At 44.7% G+C, this 25,279-nt stretch overlaps 1 protein-coding gene across 1 annotated transcript in view; it reads right to left on the reverse strand.

The window, feature by feature from the left end:
- Positions 1 to 8,143: 8,143 nt before the first annotated feature.
- Positions 8,144 to 25,279, reverse strand: part of LOC122548763 (desmoglein-2-like) — an 89,603-nt gene continuing 72,467 nt past the window's right edge. Inside the window, exons 13-17 of the mRNA XM_087985882.1 lie at positions 23,672 to 23,884; positions 21,650 to 21,880; positions 19,336 to 19,466; positions 17,218 to 17,565; positions 8,144 to 13,868 (exon numbers count right to left, since the gene is read on the reverse strand). Coding sequence (XP_087842008.1) covers positions 12,840 to 13,868; positions 17,218 to 17,565; positions 19,336 to 19,466; positions 21,650 to 21,880; positions 23,672 to 23,884 — 1,952 coding nt within the window. The 3' untranslated portion in view covers positions 8,144 to 12,839. The remainder of the gene's footprint in view (positions 13,869 to 17,217; positions 17,566 to 19,335; positions 19,467 to 21,649; positions 21,881 to 23,671; positions 23,885 to 25,279) is intronic.

The following is a 25,279-nucleotide window of genomic DNA, read 5'->3' on the forward strand; positions in this document are numbered from 1 at the left end:
CATTTCCCATGACTAATGCACCTAACCTACACATCCCTGAACACTATGGGCAATTTAGCATGGCCAATTCACCTAACCTGCACGTCTTCGGATTGTGGGAGGAAACCCACACAAACACAGAGAGAATGTGCAAACTCCACACAGATAGTCGTTCAAGGCTGGAATGAAACCTGAGTCCCTAACTCTGTAAGGCAGCAGTGCTAACCACTGAGCCACCGTGCTGCCCATCATTATCTTCCAGGAATCTACTGTGCTCAATTCTGGTCTCCCTGCTTTAGGAAGGACGTTGTGAAACTTGAAAAGGTTCAGAAAAGATTTACAAGGATGTTGCTAGGGTTGGGGGGGTGGGGTGGGGGTTAGTGGAGGTTGAGCTATTAGGGACAGGTTGAATAAGCTAGGGCAGTTTTCCCTGGAGCGTCGGAGGTTGAGGGCTGACCTTATAGAGTTTATAAAATCATGAGGGGCCATGGATAGTGTGAAGAGCCAAGGTCTTTTTCCCCAGGGTAGGGGAATCTAAAACTGGAGGGTACAGGTTTAAGATGTGAAGGGAAAAGGGACCTAAGGGGCAACCTTTTCACTCAGAGGGTGGTGCGTGTATGGAATGAGCTGCCAGAGGAAGTGGTGGAGGCTGGTACAATTGCAACATTTAAGAGGCCTCAGGGTGGGTATATGAATAGGAGGGGTTTGGAGGGATATGGGCAAGTGCTGGCAAATGGGACTAGATTGGGTTGGGATATCTGGTCGGCATGGACGGGTTGGACCGAAGGGTCTGTTCTGCTACTATACAGCTCTATGACTCTCTGATACCTTAGATTCTGGATAAGTCTCAGAGGATTGAAAAATTGCCAATGTAACACCTTTATTTAAAGAAAAGAGAGAAAAAGCAGGTAACTATAACTTAATGTCTGTTCCTAGAAAACTGTTTGAATCTATTACACGAGATGTAATAATGGAGCATATAGAAATACATAAGATGAACAAACAGTTGGCATAGCTTAATGAAGGGGAAATCTTGCCTGACAGATTTACTACAATTCTTTAGGAAAGTAACTAGCTGGATGATAAAGAGAAATCAGTAGATGTTATATATTTCAGAAGGTGATCTAAGGCATCGTACATAAGGCTACTTAATAAGGTCAGAGCCCATAGTTTTTGGAGGTAGTGTATTTACATGGATCAAGGATTGGCTTACTAACAGAAGACAGAAAGTTGGAATAAGGGGGATGCATCTTCAGGATGGCAATTTGTAACTAGTGGAGTACCACCGGGATCAGTGCTGGGGCAAACGTAATGGATCAGGAAATTGATTCACCACAATGACACAAAAATAGCTAGGAAGACAGGTGGTGAGAGAGACTTTAAATGCCAGACAGTGATGCAGGCAGTTAACATGAGAGTGTAAAAGCTTGGTAAGTGGAATATAATGTGGGGATGTGTGAGGTTCTGCACTTTAGCAAGGTAAATAGAGGGGCTGAATATTATTTAAATGGATAAAGACTGCAGAAAGCCAGAGCACAGAGGGATTTGGGAACCCTTGTGCATGAATTACAAAGGGCTAACATCCAAGTTCAGCAGGCAATTGGGAAGGCAAATGGAAAGTTGACATTGGAGTATCAATAGGATAGTCTTGCTATCAGCTCAGCCATGGTCTCATTGAATGGCAGGGTAGACTTGGCCAAATAGCATACTTGTGTTCCTATGGTCTTCATAGTTCAATTGAATTGAGTGAACATAAAATCCAAAAGATGGAGTATCATGTGGAAAAATGGGAAGTTGTTGACTTTGGCAGAAAGAATGAAACAGCAGAGTATTAATTAAATCTTCGAGGAGCTGAATGGTCTACTTCAGCTTCTGTTTTGTATGTTCATCGATAGCATTAGGGGATTTGTGGAACACCACCCCCTGCAAGATCCCCTCCAAACCACTCACCATCCTGACCTGGAAATACATCGCCGTTCCTTCAGTGTCGCTGGATTGGAATCCTGGAAGTCCCTCCCTCAGGACATTGTGGGTCAACCTACAGCACATGGACTGCAGCATAGTCAAAGTAGCATTCCAACTTTCTCAAGGGGGCAACCAGGGATAGACAATGACTATTGTCCCAGTCAGGGACACCCACGTCCCCTGAATGAATGAATGAATGCAAAACTCTGCAGAGGAGATGAAAACCAGGGCTTTCAATTTAATTGCTATTAGCTCAGCAGGGGATTCAGGAGACAGGCCCACTCCCAGACAGTGGCAATCATGCACAGCCTCACTATCATAGGGAGTATTTGAGGTGAATAAGGGGAGCAAGATGAACTCACAAGGGAGGGACGTGCAGTGAAAGGTGGTGGGAGGAAGCTGGTGTAGAGGCGAAGCACGAGTTGGGCCGAATGGCCTGTTCCTGTGCTGTTGGTACAATTGGTTCTGATATAACACAATAGTTCAGTTCTCATGTGATCTCTCATTATAAGAAAATCACACAATAGCCGCACCATTTAAACTAATGGGCCCGGAATCACATTATAGCCAATACAGGTAAGGAAAGTTCGAGTTCTGCAAATAATGGTCTAAATTCTTCAATTGCGTGAAAGCTAATTCACATTGAAGAAATACGTGTTTTAGTAGAACTGAACTGTACTGTCATGTAATTAAAATGTATGTGAGTAATGACATGCTGATGGTATGCTGACAACATAAGGATAGGAGGGACTGGGAGCAGGATGTAAAGCGGGTTAACATTCGGATGAATTGGGTGAGTGGGCAAATGCATGGCAGATACAGTATACATGTGGATAAATGTGAGATTGTCCACTTTGGTAGGAAAAGCAGACTGACAGTATTATTTAAATGATGGATTGAGAAAGGTTGATGTACAAAGAGACCTGCATGTTCTTGTATACCAGTCACTGAAAGCAAGCAGTCAGGTAGATAAGTGGCATGTTGGCCTTCATTGCAAGAGGATTGGAGTACAGAAATAAGGATGTCTTATTGTAGTGATACAGGGCTAGGGTGAGATCACACCCCCCATTTTGTTTGCAATTTTAGTCCCTTTGCCTAAGAAAGGATATATTTGCCATGGAGACAGTGCAGTGAAGATTAGATTACTTACAGCGTGGAAACAGGCCCTTCGGCCCAAGAAGTCCACACCAATTCTCCAAAGTGAAACCCACCCAGACCCATTCTCCTACATTTACCCCATCACCTAACACTACGGGCAATTTAGCATGGCCAATTCACCAATCCTGCACGGTTTTGGATTGTGGGAGGAAACCGGAGAACCCAGAGGAAACCCACACAGACACAGGGAGAATGTGCAAACTCCACACAGACAGTTGCCCGAGGCAGGAATTGAACCCAGGTCTCTGGCACTGTGAAGCAGCAGTGCTAACCACTGTGCCACCCATGAAGATTCACCAGACTGAATCCTGGGATAGCAGCTTTGCTGTCTGAGGCGAGATTGGTTAGACTATGCTTATATTCGATGGTGTTTCAAATAATGAGAAGGGATCCTACCGAAACATACAAAATTCTGACAGGGTTAGACAGATTGGTTACAGAGATATTGTTTCCCCCAACTGACAGTTCATGGTCACAGAGTACTGGGTAAGCCAATTAGGACTGAGGTGAGAAACTCAGGGAGTTCTCTCCCTCAGAAAGCCATGAAGATCATGTCACCGAATATATTCGAGAAAGAGATTGATACAATTCTAGATTTCAAAAGCATCAAGGGGTATGAGAGAAAGTGGGAATATGGTGTTGAGATAGATGATTTGCCACAATTTTATTGGATATACTGCAGCTGAGGTCAAACCAGAGCCGGAGGTGCCTCAGACAGTTGGTTGCAAGTGGATCTTTCAGGGTTAACCGAGGTTAGGAGGGCAGCATCTGAGATGGGAATGAGCAAGCCCAGAAAGTTCAGATGCAGTAGGAAAAGGATGCTCAACAGGTTATTGAGAAAACAATGATAGAAGGGAACTAGGCATCAGGTGGGAGGGTGTGTCATGAGGAAGATGTGAATCAGCTTCAGTAAGATTTGGATGGGCTCAGTGAACGCAGACTTAGGGTGGCATGGTGGCTTAGTGGTCAGCACTCCTGCCTCATAGCGCTAGGACCTGGGTTCAATTCCACCCTCTAGCAACTGTCCATGTGGAGTTTGTGTGTTAGAACATAGAGTGGTACATGCCCTTGATGTTACACTGACCTGTGGAACCAATCTGAAGCCCATCTAACCTACACTATTATCATCCATATGTTTATCCAATGACCATTTAAATGCCCTTAAAGTTGGCGAGTTGCAGGCAGTGTGTTCCATGCCCCCACTGCTCTCTGAGTAAAGAAACCGCCTCTAACATCTGTCACCCCTCAATTTAAAGCTATGTCCTCTCATGCTAGCCATCATCATCTGAGGAAAAATGCGCTCTGATTATCTTATATGTCTCAATTAAGTCACCTCTCAACCATCTTCTAACAAAAACAGCCTCAAGTTCCTCAGCCTTTCCTCGTAAGACCTTCCCTCCATACCAGCCAACATCCTGGTAAATCTCCTCTGCACCCTTTCCAAAGCTTCCACATCCTTCCTATAATGCGTGACTAGAACTGTACTTAATATGCCAAATGCAGCATGACCTTGTGGCTCCTAAACTCAATCCCTCTACCAATAAACACTAACACACCGTATGCCTTCTTAACAACCTTATCAACCTGGGTGGCAACTTTCAGGGATCTATGTACATGGACACTGAGATGTCTCTGCTCATCTATACTAACAACAATCTTATCATTAGCTCAGTACTTTTTATTCCTGTTGCTCCTTCCAAAGTGAATCACCTCACACTTTTCCGCATTAAACTCCATTTGCCACCTCTCAGCCCAGCTCTGTAGCTTATCTATCTCTCTCTGTAACCTGCAACATCCTTCAGCACTATCCCCAACTTCACCGACCTTGGTGTCATCCATAAATTTACTAACCCATCCTTCTACACCCTCGTCCAGGTCATTTATAAAAATGACAAACAGCAATGGCCCCAAAACAGATCCTTACGGTACCCCACTAAGTAACTGAACTCCAGGATGAACCTTTCTCATCAACCATCACTCTCTGTCTTCTTTTAGCAAGCCAATTTCTGATCCAAGCCGCTAAATCACCCTCAATCCCATGGCTCCGTATTTTGTGCAATAGTCTATGGTGGGGAACCTTATCAGATGCCTTACTGAAATTCATACACACTACATCAACCGCTTTACCCTCATCCACCTGTTTGGTCACCATCTCAAAGAACTCAATAAGGTTTGTGAAGCACGACCTACCCTTCACAAAATTATGTTGATTATCCCTAACTAAGTTATTTCTCTCTAGATGATTATAAATCCTATCGTTGATAACCTTTTCCAACACTTTATCCACAACCAAAGTACGGCTCACTGGTCTATAATTACAAGGGTTATCTCTACTCCCCTTCTTGTTCTCCCTGAGTCTGCATGGGTCTTCTCCGGGTGCTCCAATTTCCTCCCACAGTCCAAAGATGTGCAACTTATTTAGATTGGCCATCAGGAATCCAGGGTTATAGGGGTGGGTCTGGGCAGGATGCTCTTCGAAGGGTCAAGATGGACCATCTGTTTCCACACTGTAGGGGTTCTATGATGATGGAAAGTCATGTGCTTCACCCATTTTGGAAGATGCAGATTATTTTTTAAAATGATAAATTGTTGGAAAGTGTAGATGTACAAAATGACTTAAATATCTTCGCCGATAAGCCATTGAAGGCTAACATTCAGGTTCAGCAAACTACTAGGAAGGCTAATGTAGGCTTTTATCACAAGAGGATTTGAGGACAGGAGCAGTGAAATCTTGCTTCAGCTATGGTTAGACTGCAGTATGGGAGTACTGTGTGCAGTTCTGATCTCTTTATCTCAGGAAAGATATTACAGTGATCTTTATTTTAAATATGGGCCAAATACTGACAAATGGGACTTAATTAATTTAGGATATTAGGTTGGCATGGACGAGTTGGACTGAAGGGTGTATTTCCGCGCTGTATGTCTCTGTGACTCTATGACACTATAACTGGCACCTTAATGAATTGGTGCTCTTGATAAACTGGCAAGTATTATACTACCAGTTAATATATTACTGTCATCTCAGTGATGCCTTGAGTAGTCAGTTGAACGTGCGAGGCTTTCGGCTGGTAAGTTTTATTTAAGACAAAGTTGCATTATTATTAGTGCTTTATGCTGTAAATAAGGTATAACAATGATGTGCATATTCCTATTTCACGTTTCTCCTGCTGTGTTTTCATGTTGATTATGTGGACCTCTTGAAAAACCGGAACATTCAATTAACTGGCACACTCCTAGTTCTGGGGGGTGCCGGAGAATAAAAATTTTGCTATATTCCATCGAGGGGGTGCAATGAAAGTTCCTGGATTGGAAGGACTTGTGCAATGGAGACAGATTGAGGAAACTGGGCCTGTATTCACCAGAGTTTCGAAAAATGAGGTGATCTCATTGAAACTAAATGTTGAGGAGCTGGTGTTGGACCGGGGTGCACAAGGTTAAAAATCATGCAACACCAGGACCTCATCTGCTGGACGAAAACCTGGTGTTGTGTGATTTGTAACAAAATACTTAAAGGGAGAGACAAGGTGGATATGGGTAAGATATTCCCCCTGCTTGGGGAGACTAGATCCAGGGGGCACAATTGCAAAATATAGGGAATGCTTCTTTGGTTTGTGTTAAGGAAAAATGTTTTCCTTAGAAGGTAGTGAATGTTTGGAACTTCCTACCACAGAGGGCTGTGGAGGCTCAGTCATTCAGTCTGCTTAAGGTAGACATCGATAGGTTTAGGATTTCCACTATTGCACTGGGCTATGGATAAAAGGTATTGAACTATTTCGACCAGCCATGATCATATTGAATGGTGGGGTAGGTCTGATGGGCTGAATGGCCTATTCCTGTTTCTGTCCTGCACAATAACACAACCTAGTGGTGCTGGGAGGACTTGCAATAATTACAATGCTACATGACACTTAAATGGGGATTGGATACAGAAAATTAACAACACCCCACAGACCATTCAGCCCCAATTGGTTCATGTTACTGCATATGCTGCACACAGGCTTCCTCCACTGAACCCCATCAATAAATCTAGTCCTGAAGAAAAGTCATACTGGGCTCGAAATGTTAATTGTTTTCTCTGCCAGACCAGCTGAGTTTCTCCAGCCCTTGCTGTTTATTCTTCAGCCGCAGTATTTTGACTTGATCAATTATCCTTCTTTTCCTTTCTCTCTCGTGTTTACTGAGCTTTCCCATAAACACATCACTGGTTTTCCAGAACCAGGGGGTCACAGTCTAAGGATACGGGGTAGGCCATTTTGGACTGAGATGAGGAGAAATGTCTTCACCCAGAGAGTGGGGAGCCTGCGGGATTCTCTACCACAGGAAGCAGTTGGGACCAAAGCATTTAAATGTTTTCAAGAAGGACTTCTTAGGGTTAAAGGGGTCAAAGGGAATGGGGAGAAAGCAGGAACAAGGGACTGAGTTGGATGGTCAGCCATGATCATATTGAATGGCGGAGCAGGCTCGAAGGGCCGACTGGCCTCCTCCTGATCCGACTGTCTATGTTTTAATGTTTTCACCTCGACCACTCCCTGTGGTAGCACAGTCCACATTTGCCCTACTGTCTGGGTAACAGGTTGTACTGAATTCTCTGTGGGACTTGTTAGTGTTTATTGAATATTATTTCATTTCTGACAGAATTAGTCTGAGAATTAGGGCCCGATGGTTCAGGAGAGATGTTAAGAAGCTTTTCCACAAACGGTGGTGGAGGTTGGGAACTCTCTTCCACAAATGGCAGTTGATGCCGGATCACTTGTTAATTTTAAATCTGAGATACATATATTAAGGGATATGGGCCAAAGGGAGGGATATGGAGTTCGGCCGCAGATCAGCCATGAGCTCATTGAATGGTACAAAATGCTCGAGGGGCTAAATGGCCTCCTCCTGTTCCTATGTTCCTTATGCTTGTGATTAAAACTAAGCATTTGCATTTAATATAACCATCAGTCACTTTTAGAAAGCATTTCCTAATTGCAACAGGGAAGTTATATGTCACATCAGTGAATTTATGACTAAACTTGCCAAAAGAATTTGTTTTCGCACACAATATTAAAAAACCCTTTATTTTCAGCGCAACATTGAAACTTACAATGCAACCTCTTTAAAATACTTTCAGAGAAGATCACAGTTAGATTGTTCATTTCTGTTTTATTTACAGAATACAATTAACTGCCTGCACCATTTTTGACTGAGGATCAATAAAACCTTAAACTTAGGTTTACCAAATTGGTACAAAGCAACATGCAAACTGAAGTTACTCAGACAAAATCTAATGTAGAGATGAGAGAAAAGTTCAGTAATTTCTAGAAAACTTTTACTTCCTTACACACAGTGTATCAAACTCTAATGGAGAAGCACATTATTTTGATTTTTATTTAATATTAACACAACTACCATAGAATATTCACTATAGTCTATTCAACATATATTGTTCTCATTAAGAAAGTTTAAAGGTCCCATAAAAGTCACCTATGGCAATTTTGCATTATGACATTCCTCAGAACACAGTTAATATTTCCAACCAGAAGATTAAACTTTACCACAGTCATAAGGTTGATGGATGAAGTGCTCTGGGATGCGTTAATGGAGACAGCGATGTGTATTCAGAATCACAGGCTCCTTACAGTGTGGAAAGAGGCCATTTGGCCCATTGTGTCCACACCAACCCTCTGAAAAGCATCCCACCCAGATCCAACCCCCTACCCTATAACCCCACCATCAGCAAAATCATTCAATACCACTGTTTCTCTTACAAATTTTGCACTATAATATTTTTTTTAAATCTCTGAGATTTAAACAGGAAGTAGGCAGTGCCCATGATCCTCATGAGGTCATTTGATTGACATTGAGGTACATTTAATTTCACCATCGTAGAAAAAAAACACATTGGAGATGCTGTCATAATGTTTCACAGTCTGCAAGAGGGGCCAACGACTACAGCCCATCTTGAGACAACCCACATTTTAAATACATTATGATCATCTCGAGACTTAAATCGATTGACTAAAGGCAGTTCCATTACACAGAGCTGCACAGCACAAAACCAGTCCATTAACACAATGGAGCACTTCATCTCATTTCATCAACATAACCTCCCAATTCTTTCTGCATCGTGTGCTAATCCAGCATCTGTTTGTAAGCTATGGTCCCCCAACGAGTCTCCACAGCGTTGACTTTCTAGAGCCTAACGGTCCTAAAGAAACTTTTCATGAATTCCTTCAGCTAATAAAAGATGATAATGTGTGATCATAGAATCCATTCAGCATGTAAAGAGGCCATTCAGCCCACACCAAACCTCCAAAGAGCATCCCATCCACACCCAGCCCCATAAACTCCACATTTCCCATGGCCAATCCACCCAGCCTGCATGTGCCTGGGCAATTTCCCATGGCCAATCCACCCAGCCTGCATGTGCCTGGGCAATTTCCCATGGCCAATCCACCCAGCCTGCATGTGCCTGGGCAATTTCCCATGGCCAATCCACCCAGCCTGCATGTGCCTGGGCAATTTTCCATGGCCAATCCACCCAGCCTGCATGTGCCTAGGCAATTTCCCATGGCCAATCCACCTAACCTACATGTGCCTGGGCACTACGGGGTAATTTCCCATGGCCAATCCACCCAACCTGCACATTTTTGAACAGTGGGAGGAAACCGGAGCAAACCCACGCAGACACTGGGAGAGCGTGCTAACTCCACACAGACAGTAATCCGAGGCTGGAATCAAACCTGGGTCCCTGGCGCTGTGAGGCAGTAGTGCTAACCACTGAGCCACCGTACTACACTCATCTTGTTTATTTGCTGCTTTTGCTTTGATGGCCTTCTTCACAGCTCCTGTCAAATCCTTTAATTATATTTACTGGATCACCTATTAGCCTTCCCTTTTCCACACAACATGGCCCCAATATGTTCAGTCTTTCTGTATGTTTGTCAGGGCTTGACTAGGGAATTGGAATTGCAAGGTGCTTTCTTAACTTGAGGACCTCTGAACCTCACCACGAAGTGCCCGTTTGTAGGGACACAAATTAGTCAACGAAGTTCCCAATACGGCAACCAAAATAGCTTCGATGGAACACTGCCTCGACGAGATGAAGAGGCTCATGCGTGCATACACTCCCAGAATTCTTTGGGCAATGCCATCGGTTGTCCCTTGCTTTTGGTCAAGCCACCAATAACAGCAAGATGAGCGTGAGAGGCTGGATGAAGTATGGTCCAAAAGATGCTCGATGATTGACCAGTCTTATGAAAGACCGTCTCTCTCACTGTCCATGGCAAAGATGAGGTGATCCCAATCACCATGGCTCAACACGTCATCATGATAAGAAAACCATCAAGGTCATACAGACAACGATAGCGACCCCCACGATGTTAAAACAAAATTACGCACAGATAGGTTTGGCTTGAGAAATGTATCAGGCAGGATTGAATGGCGAAGCAGGCTTGATGGGCTGAAGGGCCTAATTCTGTTCCTAGATCTTATGGTCTTATGAGACACTCACACTTTCCAATGAGAGAGTTCATGAGAAAAGGCAAGAGAAAGTTATCAAGGTCAGAAGCAGTCTTCACACCAATTACATCAAGGAAAGTTTACTCAAGAGCTTCACCTTTCTGACTGGAGAAGCTTGAAGCAGAGAGTACTTGCAACAGGAGGAGTATGACACCGGAGTGTTTGTGTTACTAGACTCGGCATAGAATCCCAGAATTGCTATAGTGCGGAAGCAGGCCATTCAGCCCATTGAGTTACACACCAACCCTCCAAAGAGTATCCCACCCAGCCCCCCCCCCCCCCTACCTGAACCCCATAAACCTGCATTATCCATGGCTAGATTAGATTAGATTAGATTACTTTACAGTGTGGAAACAGGCCCTTAGTCCCAACAAGTCCACACCGACCCGCCGAAGAGTAATCCACCCAGACCTATTCCCCTACATTTACCCCTGCACCTAACACTACGGGCAATTTAGCCTGGCCAATTCACCTGACCTGCACATTTTTGGACTGTGGGAGGAAACCGGAGCACCCGGAGGAAACCCACGCAGACACGGGGAGAATGTGCAAACTCCAGACAGTCAGTCGCCTGAGGCGGGAATGGAACCTGGGTCTCTGGCGCTGTGAGGCAGCAGTGCTAACCACTGTGCCACCGTGCCGCCCACAAAGAGTAACCCACCCAGACCTATTTACCTATGACTAATGCCCCTGACACTATGGGCAATTTAGCATGGCCAATTCACCTAACCTGCACATCTTTGGACTGTGGGAGGAAACCAGAGCACCCGGAGGAAACCCACGCAGACACTGGGAGAATGTGCAAACTCCAAACAGACAGTCACCCGAGGCTGGAATCGAACCTGGGACCCTGGTGCTGTGAGGCAGCAGTGCTAACCACTGAGCCACTGTGCTGCCCTATATAAATCCCCCTAACCAACACATCCCTGATCTCATCTTGAATTCTCACCTCATCATTGCAGTTGGAGAATTTGAACTCAATGAATTAAACAAATCTGGAAGAAAGAGCCACTATCATCAAAAGTGAGCATGGAACTATTGAATGGTCATTTAAACAAAAACTCATCTCGTCCAATAATGTCCTTTAGGAAGGGAAAACTGCCATCCTTAACTGGTCTGGTCTACACGTGACTCCAGACCCATGGCAATGAGATTGACTCTTAACTACTCCCTGGACTGTTAGGGATGGGCAATAAATGCAGGCAACTAAGGGGCAACTTTTTCTCACAGAGGGTGATGTGTGTGTGTGGAATGAGCTGCCAGAGGAAGTGGTGGAGGCTGGTACAATTGCAACATTTAAAAGGCATCTGGATGGGTATATGAATAGGAAGGGTTTGGAGGGATATAGGCCGGGTGCTGGCAGGTGGGACTAGATTAATGTGGGTATCTGGTCAGCATGGACGAGTTGGACTGAAGGGTCTGTTTCAGTGCTGTACATCTCTATGACTCTATATTTTGAAACAACTGAGTGTATTTAAATAATATGACAACATTTAAATGATTCTTGCAAAAAAGGATATAATTTTGTCAGATCTGGAGCTAGAAATATAACATCAAGAATGTAAACAAATGAATTTATCTCGTTTCTCAGGAGTGATAAAAGTAGATAAAGAGTGACAAATACATATGATAATTTAAAAAAAGAAACCTCCATACCCTCTTTGTTTGACCAACTTTAAAATGTTTAGCTACTTTGGTCAAACAAGAAACTGACTATTGACAAGCCAACGTAAGTGGATTTCTACGTGTACTGTGGAATTATTTGTGCACTTAATTCTAACAAAAACAAAGGGCCATTACATTAATACGTGTGTTTGCCAGAAAATATATGACGCTTCTAAAAATCTGCCAGTCTTTAAAATGACCTAAACTGAGCTGATTTCTTGGGTTTAGTTTTAGTTTCTGGCTCTTTGGTCTTAGCGTATGCTTCTTGGTTTGAGATTTGTGTTGCTCTGGGGTATGAGAGGTCCCAATGGGCTTTGTACGGAGGCTCGAGGGGGGTAATCACACTATCCTATTTCTGGATTTTAATCGGATTTTTAATTAGCAATGGGTTGAAGGGTTATGGGGGCAGGAATGTGGAGTTGAGGCCAAGATGAAATCAGCCATGATCAAATTAAACAGTGGGATAGGCTCGAGGGGCTGAATGGCCTCCTCCTACTTCCTATGTTCTTTCAGAACATCTCCCCTCCAGTGATATTGTTAGCTAAAATGTATTTGATTGTACAAAATGCCTATTCCTGTAATAACTGTACAGTTTTGGTTACTTTTTTAACAGAACTGTACGTCCCACCACCAAAGGGACCCGTAACCAAATCTTTTGCAATTGCTGGCTCCAAGGCAATGCCTTGGATTCCTCCCGTTCCTGAACGGAGCGATCCACCCACCACCACATTTTTCTGGATCACCGGCACCCGACCAGTGGACGGGTCAGTGGCCATGCCTTGCATCTCTCCCTTTCCCGAATGAACTGACCGAGTCACCCGCACGTGCTGCTGCCTGAGAGAGGCCTGACCCAGGGATGGATCAGTGGAGCTGCCTTGCATCGCCCCTGCGCAGGTATCAACTGATCTGGTCAAGACCACATTCTTCGCAACTGCGGGTACTGATCCAAACGATGGCTCGGTGATCATGGGTTGTGTTTCCCTCGTGCCTGACTTGACCGATCTGGTCACTACCACACTCTTTTGGACAATGGGCATTTGGGAGAAGGATGGAACTGTTCCGTCGACGTGATCCACGCCCAGATTAAATTTGGATGCTTTGTGGCCTGACGTTGGGTCAGTGACACCCTGCAGATCCTCAATGCCTGATCGGGCATTTGCCATTGCCATCCTTTGGATTAATGTGGGGTCAGTCACTCCAGGCATGACCTCCCCACAGGGACTGATGGTTGTGGTCACCACAATGTGTTTCTGAACGGGTGTTTCTTGTGCCTCCTGGGTTGCACTCGATAGCTTTACAGTCTCCTTCCAGACGGACCCCTCTTTCGCCTCGTTGCTCTGCTGGATTAGGGCATCAGTGGACCCCGACGATGCGCGGGAGCTGGATTTGACGAACACCGAGTGGCGACTCTCACAGATCTCAGCGAGGGTTCTGAACTTTGAGTCCAGGTCATTCAGGAAGGAATCATCTCTGACAGCATCCTCAATGCAGCTACAACTACCAAGGGAACCGACAGGAGAGTTCTTCCCTTCATCGGCGTACACCAGCAAGACATCACGCACTGAGTGAGATTCCCATTCTGTTTCGGGGACCAACTTCTGAAACACAAGAGGACCCAGATAACATTAGAACAACTTGGATTAAATACTTATCTGACAATAAGGTGCAACATGGTGCATGCATGAGATATTAGGGTTGGAATTAGGGATTAGGGTTAGGGTTTACATCCATTTTCTGTAAATTTGAGCAAGGCGACCAGTCTAATGTTGCTGTTAACAGTTTAAGGCAGTAAGGAGTATTATTTTTGTTGTGGAACATCACAACACATCATTTGTCTGTCGAATCACGGTGCTATTCTATATGAATCCCATCTTTTTATATCATTCCCAGGATGTGGGTGTCAATGGCCAGACCGGCATTTATTGCCCATCCCTAATTGTCTAGAGGGCAGTGAAGTGTCAACCATGATACTGTGGGTCTGGAGTCACATGTACACCAGACCAGGTAAGGTTGACAGCTTCCTTCCCTAAGGAATATTAGTGAACCAGCTGGGTTTTTCCCACAATCGATGTAGAGAAGACCATAGGGGAGACCAAACATAAACTCAGGATCCCACAGGGGCCGAACTGACCTCCCATTTTAATTCCCCTTCCCGTTCCCTTTCCGACATGACTATTCTTGGCCTACTCCATTGCCACAGCGAATCAGACTGCAAATTGGAGCAATAACACCTCATCTTCCAACTGGGCAGCTGACAGTCCAGAGGACTCAACATAGAGTTCCCCAATTTCAAATACCCTTCTCATCCATCCCCTGACTCCCTTCCCAGCCCCTCCCCCTCCTTTCCATTCCTCTGACTGACCCCTCCTTCCAGCTACAACTGGATTCATTCCTCCCATTGACCAGGCGAAAGTGAGGACTGCAGATGCTGGAGATTAAAGTTGAGAGTGTGGTTCTGGAAAAGCACAGCAGGTCAGGCAGCATCCGAGGAGCAGAAAGATCAACATTTCGGGCAAAATGCCCTTCATCAGGAATGAGGCCATGAGCTGAGGGGATGGTTAGATAAATCCTCCCATTGACCAACCAGCTCGTCCCCTCTACCTGTGTTCACCTATCACTACCTCACCACCCTGCCCCGCCTCCACCAGCCCCCCTGTATTTGCAGGCCCCCCTTAGACCCACCCCCCTAGTTCTGAGAAAGGGTTACACCCGAAATGTTGACTTCTCCACCTCCTAATGCTGCCTGGCTTGCTGTGTTCCTTCAGACTCCTGCTTGTCTAACTTGGATTCCAGCATCTGTAGTTTCTTTGTCTCTGACCAGGTAAGGATGGCAATTTCCTTCCCTCAAGGGCAGGAGTGAACTGACAATGGATTCCTGGTGATCATTAGAATCTTAATTTCTGATTTTTATTGAGGCCAAATTCCACTAACTGCTGTGGTGGGATTTGAATCCGGGTCCCCAAGACATTACCTGGATCTCTGGATTAACAATCCAGTGGTAATAACAGTTGGCCATCATGTTCATGGTCCATATCCCTCTATTCCCTGTCTATTCCTGTGTCTCTCTAAATGCCTCTTCAACTTTGCTAAGATACCCGCTTCTACCACCTCCCCTTGGCAGCACGTCTCAGGCATCTACAGTCGGCTGACTGATGTTATAAAACATTACGCGGCCAATGGTGCACTTTGGAAATGTGGCCATTATTATAATGTAGGAAACATCACTGCTGCTTAAAGTTCAATAGACCCACATGATTGGATGTTGTACAAGCAAAAGTAGACCATTCAGCCCATTGACCCTGCTCCAGCATTCAAAAAGATCATAGTTAAAAATCACACAACACCAGGTTATAGTCCACCATGTTTCTTTGGAAGCACTGGCTTTCGGAGCACCGCTCCTTCATCAGGTGGCTGTGAAGTATAAGTATATGAAGGAGTGTCGCTCCGAAAGCTAATGTTTCCAATTAAACCTGTTGGACTATAACCTGGTGTTGTGTAATATTTAACTTTGTCCACCCAGCCCAGCACCGGAACCTCCAAATCAAAAAAAGGTCATGGCTGTCCTGACTGGAGCCTCAATTCCAGTTGCTTGGCAAAACCACCTTGACTTCCCCAGTCGCAGCTCTAAAGTTGGACTCCCTCTTTTTTGTTAAAATCTATCTAGCTCAGCCTTGAATAAATTCCATTGCTCTATTGCCTCCATTGCTCTGTGCACGGTGGCACAGTGGTTAGCACTGCTGCCTCACAGCACCAGAGACCCGGGTTCAATTCCCGACTCAGGCGACTGACTGTGTGGAGTTTGCATGTTCTCCCCGTGTCTGCGTGGGTTTCCTCCGAGTGCTCCGGTTTCCTCCCACAGTCCAAAGATGTGCAGGTCAGGTGAATTGGCCATGCTAAATTGCCCGTAGTGTTAGGTAAGGGTATGGGTGGGTTACGCTTTGGCGGGTCAGTGTGGACTTGTTGGGCCGAAGGGCCTGTTTCCACACTGTAATGTAATCTAATCTAAACCTCTGAAACAGCAAATTAGTAAAAGGAAAGTTTGCTGTAACGTCTGACTGAGGCATATATATTGTAGCCAGGATACCCCTGCACTTCTTTGAGATAGAATGGGATCTTTCACATCCACCTGAGCAGGATGGGACCTTGTCATGGCATCTCACTTGTAAGTTGAGACATTACAGCTCTCCTTTGGTACTGCAGAGGAGTATCAGCCTTGACTCATTCCCTGAGGAGAGACATGAACCTGAAATGTTGTGACCGAGAGGCAATGACAGCTCCTGACTGAACCAGCAAAGGCACAATACAGAATTCTAATGTGGTAAATCTTCCTCGATGGAGCTAAAGCCAAGCTCATCCAGGGATCATTGAGGAAACTGGACTATTTTCAGCAAGTGTTCGACATTAACCAGTGGAGATCAAACACAGAGGGATAATGGGTCATTCAGATGTACAGGAACAATTCCCATAATCACAGAATTTTGTGGTGCAGCAGGCCATACAGTCCACATACCTGTACTAACTCCATTATTTACTGCCAATCTCTTGCCTTTTTCCCATAACCCTGCCCATCATTCCTGCTCAAAAACTATCCAATGCCATCTTGAACACCTCCACTGAACCTGCTCCAACATATTACCAGACAAGAAGAGGATGAAGGTAAAACATTTCTTTTTATTCACAATCTTCCGCCTGAAAGGGAAGTGGAATTGGAATATGATGGTAGCTCACAAAAGGGAGTTGAACTGATACATTAATATGGGGAAACTGTAGGAAAGTGGGACAGATTGGTAGGCCATTCAGAGGGCTAGGATGGCCACAATGGGCCACCTCCTGTTCATGAATACTATTACTGTCCAGTTGACTTGCTCCCTTGCCATATCAGATGTTTGGAGCACGCTACACCGCGAAGGTGGTTTGTGTGGTTACGATGGGATGACCACTGCGTACCTTGCTGATGTATTGCTCGATGAAAGCCTTACAAGAACCTTCCCACAGTTTTCCACCAGATGACAATTGACTCCAAGTTGGAACCCCTGCTGATCTTCCAAAGACATCATACTGAACTTTCCTGTCCTGAATGGAAACCAATCGACTCGAACCTGTTTCGTAAGCTTCCTCCTCCAACATCATCTGTTTCTCAGACTTCCAATCCATGCCACTAGATCCCACGACACCACCAGATTCCACGAAATTACCAGAACCTATAAGGCCACTTCCTCCAGCTCCTACTGCAGCAAATCCTTCTGCTCGTTGACCCATTCCCACTGTATTGTCAGGAGAAAGGATTGGCACCATCTGTATTTGACAAAATTAAACACGTTCATGACTTACAATAGGCATTAGTGCCATAAATGCACCAACAATCAGACAGAGTTACAAACAAGAACCAAGTGAATTCTGGTCCCAGGGATGTAGGATGGGTTGCTCTACGGTGAGGTGACTTTATGTTCTCTGCAGTTTAGGTGCATGAGAGGTGATCTCACTGAAATAGTCTAAGTTCTGAAGAGATTTGACTGAGGGGGCTGATGCCCTCTCCATCACCCACCCAGCAGGGGAATTTAAAACACAGGGGCACTGTCTCAGGGAAAAGGGACTGAGATTGGAAACAATACTTCATTCAAAGGATTGCAAACCTTTGCAATTTCGTGTGTGTGAGTGTGTGAGTGAGAGTGTGTGAGAGTGTGAGAGTGTGAGAGTGTGAGAGTGTGAGAGTGTGAGAGTGTGAGAGTGTGAGAGTGTGAGAGTGTGAGAGTGTGAGTGTGTGAGAGTGTGTGTGAGAGTGTGTGTGAGAGTGTGTGTGAGTGTGAGTGTGAGTGTGTGTGAGTGTGTGTGTGAGTGTGTGTGTGAGTGTGTGAGAGACAGAGACAGAGACAGAGACAGAGACAGAGACAGAGACAGAGACAGAGACAGAGACAGAGACAGAGACGGGGAGGTTTGTGCAGATATTTAAAACCGGGATAAACAGACCTTTGTGTCTCAGAGGATGTCGGGAGGAGGTGGGAAAGTAGAGTTGAGATGAATCATCAAACCATTATCATGTTCAATAACAGAGAGACTCAATGGGCCAAATGGCCCAATACTCTTGCTTTATGTCTTTCGTTTGCTTTTTAATGCGCTCACATGATAAGATGTTGTGAATGGGCTAGCATTTATTCTCCATTCCAAGTTGTCTGTGAGCTCAGTTTAATAAAGGTGCAGGAGGTTACAATGGCAGAGTGGTAGTGTCCCTACCTCTGAGCAAAAAAGCTTAGTTTCCTTGAGCTTCTGAACTGCTTGATTTAAAAAAATCTTTAAAAAGCCATGAACCACATAGATGACTTTCAAAAGATAATTGGTATTAATTTCTTAATAAATATGTATTCTGCACATAATGGGCACAAATACCAACAGCAACTAATGAACTGACAGCAAATTCATGGCATCACTCATCTAAGATTGACACGGAAATATGAAGCAGTCGTTTAGTAGCTGCCTAAAATGGATAAGGAATAGGATCGTTTTTGGTGCAGATTCGGAATAGGGAAATATTCACGTTGGCCCACGTAATGTTACTCACCCCAACACAGGGCGATTTGATCACACCGGTCTCAACAAAACCTCTTCATCAATTAACCCCACCCTGACACCACCCCGACCCAACCTAATACCACAATCCAGGGTGAGCCCTCACCCACAGCTGTCACTGATAATATACACTTCCCCAGCCTCCACCCCACACCCAGAGCCCTTCTCAAAGCCTGCACCCAGAGCCCCTCCCTCATACCCAGAACCATTCCTCCACTCCCAGAGCCCCTCCCTCGCACCCAGAGCCCTTCCCTCGCACCCAGAGCCCCTCCCCTACACCCAGAGCCCCTCCCCCACCACCCAGAGCCCCCAAGCCCATACCCACACCCTTACCTACCCTACACCCAGAGCCCTTCCCCCACCCCAAGAGCATTGCTCTAAGCCCCCAGACAACTTGGCAATGGTGTTACCGTTCCTCCAGTACCCTTTATTGGAGAAGGCTTGGTTTGCTACAACTGGCGAAAGTCGAAGTGTGGAGTTGAAATGATGCAGAATACAAACCGTATCGACAGGCCCGCCACCTTCAAAGTTGCTTTTGCCAAGGGATCCCACAGGCTCGGGTGGTATCACAAAGAAGCCTTTTCTCCCCATTCCACCGGCACATTGACAAAACAGGAGCAGCAAAGGAACAACTGTGGAGTCACAATTTATACAGTTCAGCCACGATTACCCAACTATGATATTAAACTATAATTTTATATAAACAACAAGAAATAAATGATTGGATCAAACAGCCAGTCCCTCCATGTGTGGGTAGGGGGCAGACTGAACTTAACCAGCCTGTGCTCACAAAACCCAAAGCAAGACATGTCTCAGCAATTGGGCAGAATTTGCTGAACAATGTATTAATAGCTACACAAACAAGCCAATTTTAGACAAGCAGTTGAGCTGGTCTTGTGTCTCATTTACACTCACCAGGAAAGGCATATATTTGTATTCAGGGACACATTCTCTGCAAACTAAAGGAACATGTTTCAGCCTTGCAACTCTTCTGGATCACCCAGAAGCCTACAATTTCTCCTTGGCCAATCAACACCCCTGTTCTCATGTAGTATAACTTGTTGTAATCATTTGAAAATATTGCATTCTTGCATGTGTCCTGATGTGTTCTGGATGACAAAGCGTGTACCTCTTTTCAACTGGGCTAATAATTCTTTACTTGGGTCCCCAAACCTATGAAAGGTGCAAGGGGGTAGAAGTAAGCCTGTCTCCAAGTTCTCCTTGCTTTCTGCTGAGTTTAAGTCCTCAATAATTATTAGTGATAGAGGTAAGTCCAAACAGTGCCCAAGTCTAAAGCTAATTCTAAACAGAAGAGGGGCTTGTCTTGCCTGTCAAGATGATTGGTTGCATGATAGCAATGGGTACAGTTCACACGGAATTAGTCAGGCCTAAGTACTGAGGCTTCCCTGCTGCCTTTGAGAGCTCAACACTGCTTCCAACTGAAGACAATGTGACATTGTCAGATTGGGTGGAGCTCAGTTTTACACAAACATTTAACTCCTTCAGAACCATTGCCTGACACAAGAGGATTTGAACTCGTGACTTTGGAAGATTAGCGTGCTGCTCTGGTTACTCGCTGAGTGTCAAGGCCATTGCTTCCTTCAAGCCTTTGCAGGAGGGTGAAGAGAAACCATCGCTGGACATTCTTCTGGATGCAGTCGGCTGAATAGCAGAGGAGCCAGTGCTGGGGTGGGAGGAGAGGGGTGAGATCAATGCAAGGCCAAAGAGATTTGTGGCCTGGAATATTTATCCTGTGGGGACAAAGTGGGTCGAGAGTTCACAATACACATCAACCTAGATTGGGTTGGGATACCTGGTTGGCATGGATGGGTTGGACCGAAGGGTCAGTTTCCATGCTGCACATCTCTATGACTAAGTTGGAATGATCAAGAATGGGGGAGTAGGTGCAACAGGGGTTTCAGGAAATACAGCAAAGTTTGTTTCAACAGGCACTTTAGATTAGATTACTTAGTGTGGAAACAGGCCCTTAGGCCCAACAAAGTCCACACCAACCCTCCAAAGAGCAACCCTACATTTACCCCTTCACCTAACACTACGGGCAATTTATCATGGCCAATTTATTTTTGGACTGTGGGAGGAAATCGGAGCACCCGGAGGAAACCCACGCAGACACGGGGAGAATGGGCAAACGCCACGCAGACAGTTGCCCGAGGCGGGAATTGAACCCGGCTCCCTGGCGCTGTGAGGCAGCAGTGCTAACCACTGTGCCACCGTGCTGCCCAAGGCGGAACTGGCGCTCTTGAGATACTGGAAGTTTATTGCATTGTGGCCATCTCCGAGTGGTCAGGCGAGGGTGTGAGTGAGAAGGCTCGCTGCTAAGGTTTATTTAAGGTTAAGTTGCATTGTTATTTGTGATTTACAATTATATAATATTTAATATATGCATGTGTATCACTTATTTAAGTGATTTATGTAGAATAAAGTCTAACAGTGATGTGTATACCCCCTGCATTACATTTCTGTTACTTAGTGTGTGTTTTTACACAGATTTTATGGACCTCTTGATTAACTGGAATATTTGATCAACCAACACACTCCTGGTTATTCTAAAGTTTGCTGGATTTCAACACTTTGAGAAGGACACATTTGTGGAACGGTGGGGGAGCAAGACGAACTACAAAGATCGTTCAAAGAGGAAGCACAGATATGAAGGGCTGACCGACCTGATTCTGAGTCGTGAGATTGGACAAGCCAGTGGATGATGGTTTTGAAACCCAGCCGCAGAAAGATCAATTTTGGTCTGGCGCACCGAGTTACAATGATAGCTGTGGGCTATCAGTCATTTCATACTTACGCAGGAGCAGCAGTAAGGCCAGCACCATGAGACCCACAGCAGCAGCACCGAGATATGCCTTTGATGATTGGAATAATTTCTCTGCTCTGCACATGTTGACCTCATGGCAATCAGTGACGTGAACATTGAGGTTTACCAAATGTCCATTGCCATCGTTATCTTTGATTGATATTGGTACGGTAAATATTCCAGGCCACAAATCTCCGATGGGAATCAGCTGCATGCTAGTTGCTTTAAAGAAAGGATTGAAAGTGTTAGTCATAGGGACCATAGCATTGACCACTACTACATCAAAGGTCAAGGGCAGCAGTTACATAGGAGCATCACCCCCTCCCAGTGAACCATCATCCCGATTTGGAAATATATCACTGTTCCTTCACTGTCACCCGGTCAGAATCCTGGAATTCCCTCCCTAAGGGACATTGTGGGTCTACCTACAGCACATGGACTGCAGCAGTTCAAGAAGGCAGCTCACCCCCACCTTCTCAAAGGCAGTTTGGGTTGGTCTAGCCAGCAATACTCCCAATCTGTGAATAAATAAGTAAGAAGGGCTTTTCACATTTACACAGGAATAAAGAAACCAGGAGCAGGAGTAGGCCATTCAGCCCTTCAAGCCTGCTTTACCATTCAACATGATCATGGCTGATCATCCAACTCAGTCCCCTGTTCCTGCTTTCTTCCCATACCATTTGATCCCTTTAGTCCTAAGAATTATATCAAAATCTTCCTTAAACATAAATGCATAAGTAAAATGTTGGATAATTAAAAGCTTAATTGCTAAACACATGACTTGTAACCATCTTGACAAGGTGGAGCATTCGGCATGAAATCTAACGTTGCCTGATGGAATGAAAGGTTTGAAAATTCACTTTGGTTTTAACCTACAAAGTCAAATTGTTATGAAAATAAGAACTTGAGCCATTCTCTATCACTCAACTGAAGGATCATTAAGAGTTCCAACACTTAAGATGTTATATTGAAGGTCGGAATAGTGCCACACAACAGAGTGGTGAGGTCATGGAATAAAACAGGCATTATGGACACAGTTGGCTGAATGACAGGGAACAGAGAGTAATCGACAATGGATACTGTTCAGGCTGGAGGAAGGTTTTTGGTGACGTTCCCCAGCGGTCAGTATTGGGACCCTGGTTTTTTTTTTAATATATATTGGTGTGATCTTGGTGTGCAGTAGACAGTTTCAAAGATTGCACAGAACACAAGACTTCAGAGCATTGTAAGGAGGACAACATACAAAGTTCTGAAGGACATTGACAAGTTGGTAGAGTTGTCAGATAGGTGGCAGGTAAAGTTCAATGGAGCACAATGAGATGAGACATTTCAGTCGAATGGAGAGTCCGTACAAACTAAAAAATACCACTCAAAAGGACATGTAGAAGCAGGGATTTGAGGTTACAATCAGACCAACCACCATCTTATAGCATGGCCGAACATGCTCAGGGGGCTGAGTGTCCTACTCTTGCTCCTAATACACGTGTTCACGTTTCTAGGAATCCATCGGGTTAGGATCAGGATTCAAATGCGTTTGCTGAGGGAATATTTTGTTTGTTTTTGCAATGGGCTGTGTACACGTCAGGCAGGGCCAGTTCAGAACTGGTCCATCTCCAGCTGCTCATTGAACTGAGCGGTTTATCAGAGGGCAGTTAAGAGTCAATCCAATCGCTGTGGGTCTGGAGTCACATGTAAGCCAGACCAGGTAAGGACAGCAGATTTCCCTCCTGAAAAGGATGAGTGAACCAGATACATTTTTGGAACAAATCAGTGATAGTTTTGTGGGCATCATTATTGGGATAATTTTAACTCCAGATTTTACAAAGTGAATTTTTATTCCCACGAGCAGCTCTGTTGGGATTTGAACCTGTGTCCCCAGAGCATTAGCCTGGGACTATACAGTTTGCAAAGCCAGTGACATCACCGCTGTGCCATCACCTACACTAAGATAGCCAACAAAGATTCTTTAAGAAAAATAATTCTCCTCAAACTCGGGTTACCATCATGTCTTACCATTAGTATGACCCAATTTCCATTTCTTATTAGAATTTAGATTAAACTGGAAAGGGGCTCCATACGGAGGACCATCTGCATCGAAGGCAGTGAGGGTCAATGACTTTGCATTGCTGCATATACACGGATTTAAATCTACAAAGTTTGGCCGATGGTCATTAGCATCTTGCACTCTAATCACAATGGTTCCTGTGGATGTTGAGGCAGGGCGACCTGCAAAAGGAAAGACAAAGGCAGAGGAGTGAAAACAATGCTCAGATTTACAACAAAACCACATTTTGCGACAAAACACATGTCCTGAAACACTTGTCATGAAATCACAAGGATATAAACTCTTGAGGTGTCCACAATGCAGCGGCTGAAATGTGGACTGGATTTCATCTCCAATAAAAGAGATGAACAATTTATCACTAAACAAGGACAAAGCCTTCAAGTTAACTCCCAAAACAGACAATATCTCAGAATTTCTTCAGTCAATAAGAGAATTGATCACAAGAGCTTGAAGAGTGACAGCTACAACCCCTGGTCCGAGGGTCTCTCTGCTCCAGCCTCAAATATAGTGAAAGATTCACAACAGTTTAGATGAATTAACTTCTCTGCACTTCAGTCCTAAACAATCAACTTGTAATGCTGAGTTTGTGACTAGTAGAAAAGTCCATACACTCAGTGTCATGTGGAACAAATTTCTCCTCGAGAATGTAAGATAGTAAACTTATTTTAAACCTTATAGCTGACCACCTAAAACATACTGCCATGTTATAAACAAGCATGGCGTGAGTGTTGCATGTTTCCAAGACAATGTATCAACAATTTTCCTTTCTAAAGGACCTGGAACAAGAAACAATCACAGCCTCATCTCTAGACATTATCAAAAGCCATCCCCAAATCATTTCCATTCATAAATCTAATATTATTGGACCAGTTTATCAATAGATATCTGATTTAATTAGTGCCATCCTATAAACTTTGGTGAGATAGTAATGCTAGTCAGAGATGGTGATACCACCGAAGCAGAAATAGAATTTAAACAGTGTACTATTTTCTTAAGTTACAGAAAAGAGTCATATCAGACTCAAACGTTAACTCTATTTCTCTCTCCACAGAGATCTGTTTCTCCAGCACTTTCTATTTTTATCTGCGATCACCTGTAATAATTTGATTTCATTTTAGCATTTTAGTGCATATTAAAGGGAGCAGGTTGGATCAGTTGGCTGGATGGCTTGTTTGTAATGCAGACAGTGACTCTGACTGTGGGTTCAATTCCCCCGCGGGCTGAGGTTAACATGGAGGACTCTCCTTCTCTACCTCTCCCTGCCCCTGAGGTGTGTTCACCCTCAGATAAAAACACTGCCCATTGTCCCTCAACTGAGAGTGGCTTATGGTCTGGTAAAGCTATGGTGATTTTACCTGTTTATTGAGTCAGAAATTACATGACACCAGGTTACAGCCCAACAGATTAGATTACCTACATTCGGCCCAACACGTCCACACCGACCCTCTGAAGAGTAATCCACCCAAACCCATTCCCCTAATGCACTGGGGCAATTTAGCATGGCCAATTCACCTCGCCTGCATATTTTTGGATTGTGGGAGGAAACCGGAGCACCC

Source organism: Chiloscyllium plagiosum, unplaced genomic scaffold (genome assembly GCF_037043375.1).
Source record: "Chiloscyllium plagiosum isolate Xiang-an unplaced genomic scaffold, Cpla_swu_hap1 HiC_scaffold_4, whole genome shotgun sequence".
NCBI classification, from domain to species: Eukaryota; Metazoa; Chordata; class Chondrichthyes; order Orectolobiformes; family Hemiscylliidae; genus Chiloscyllium; species Chiloscyllium plagiosum.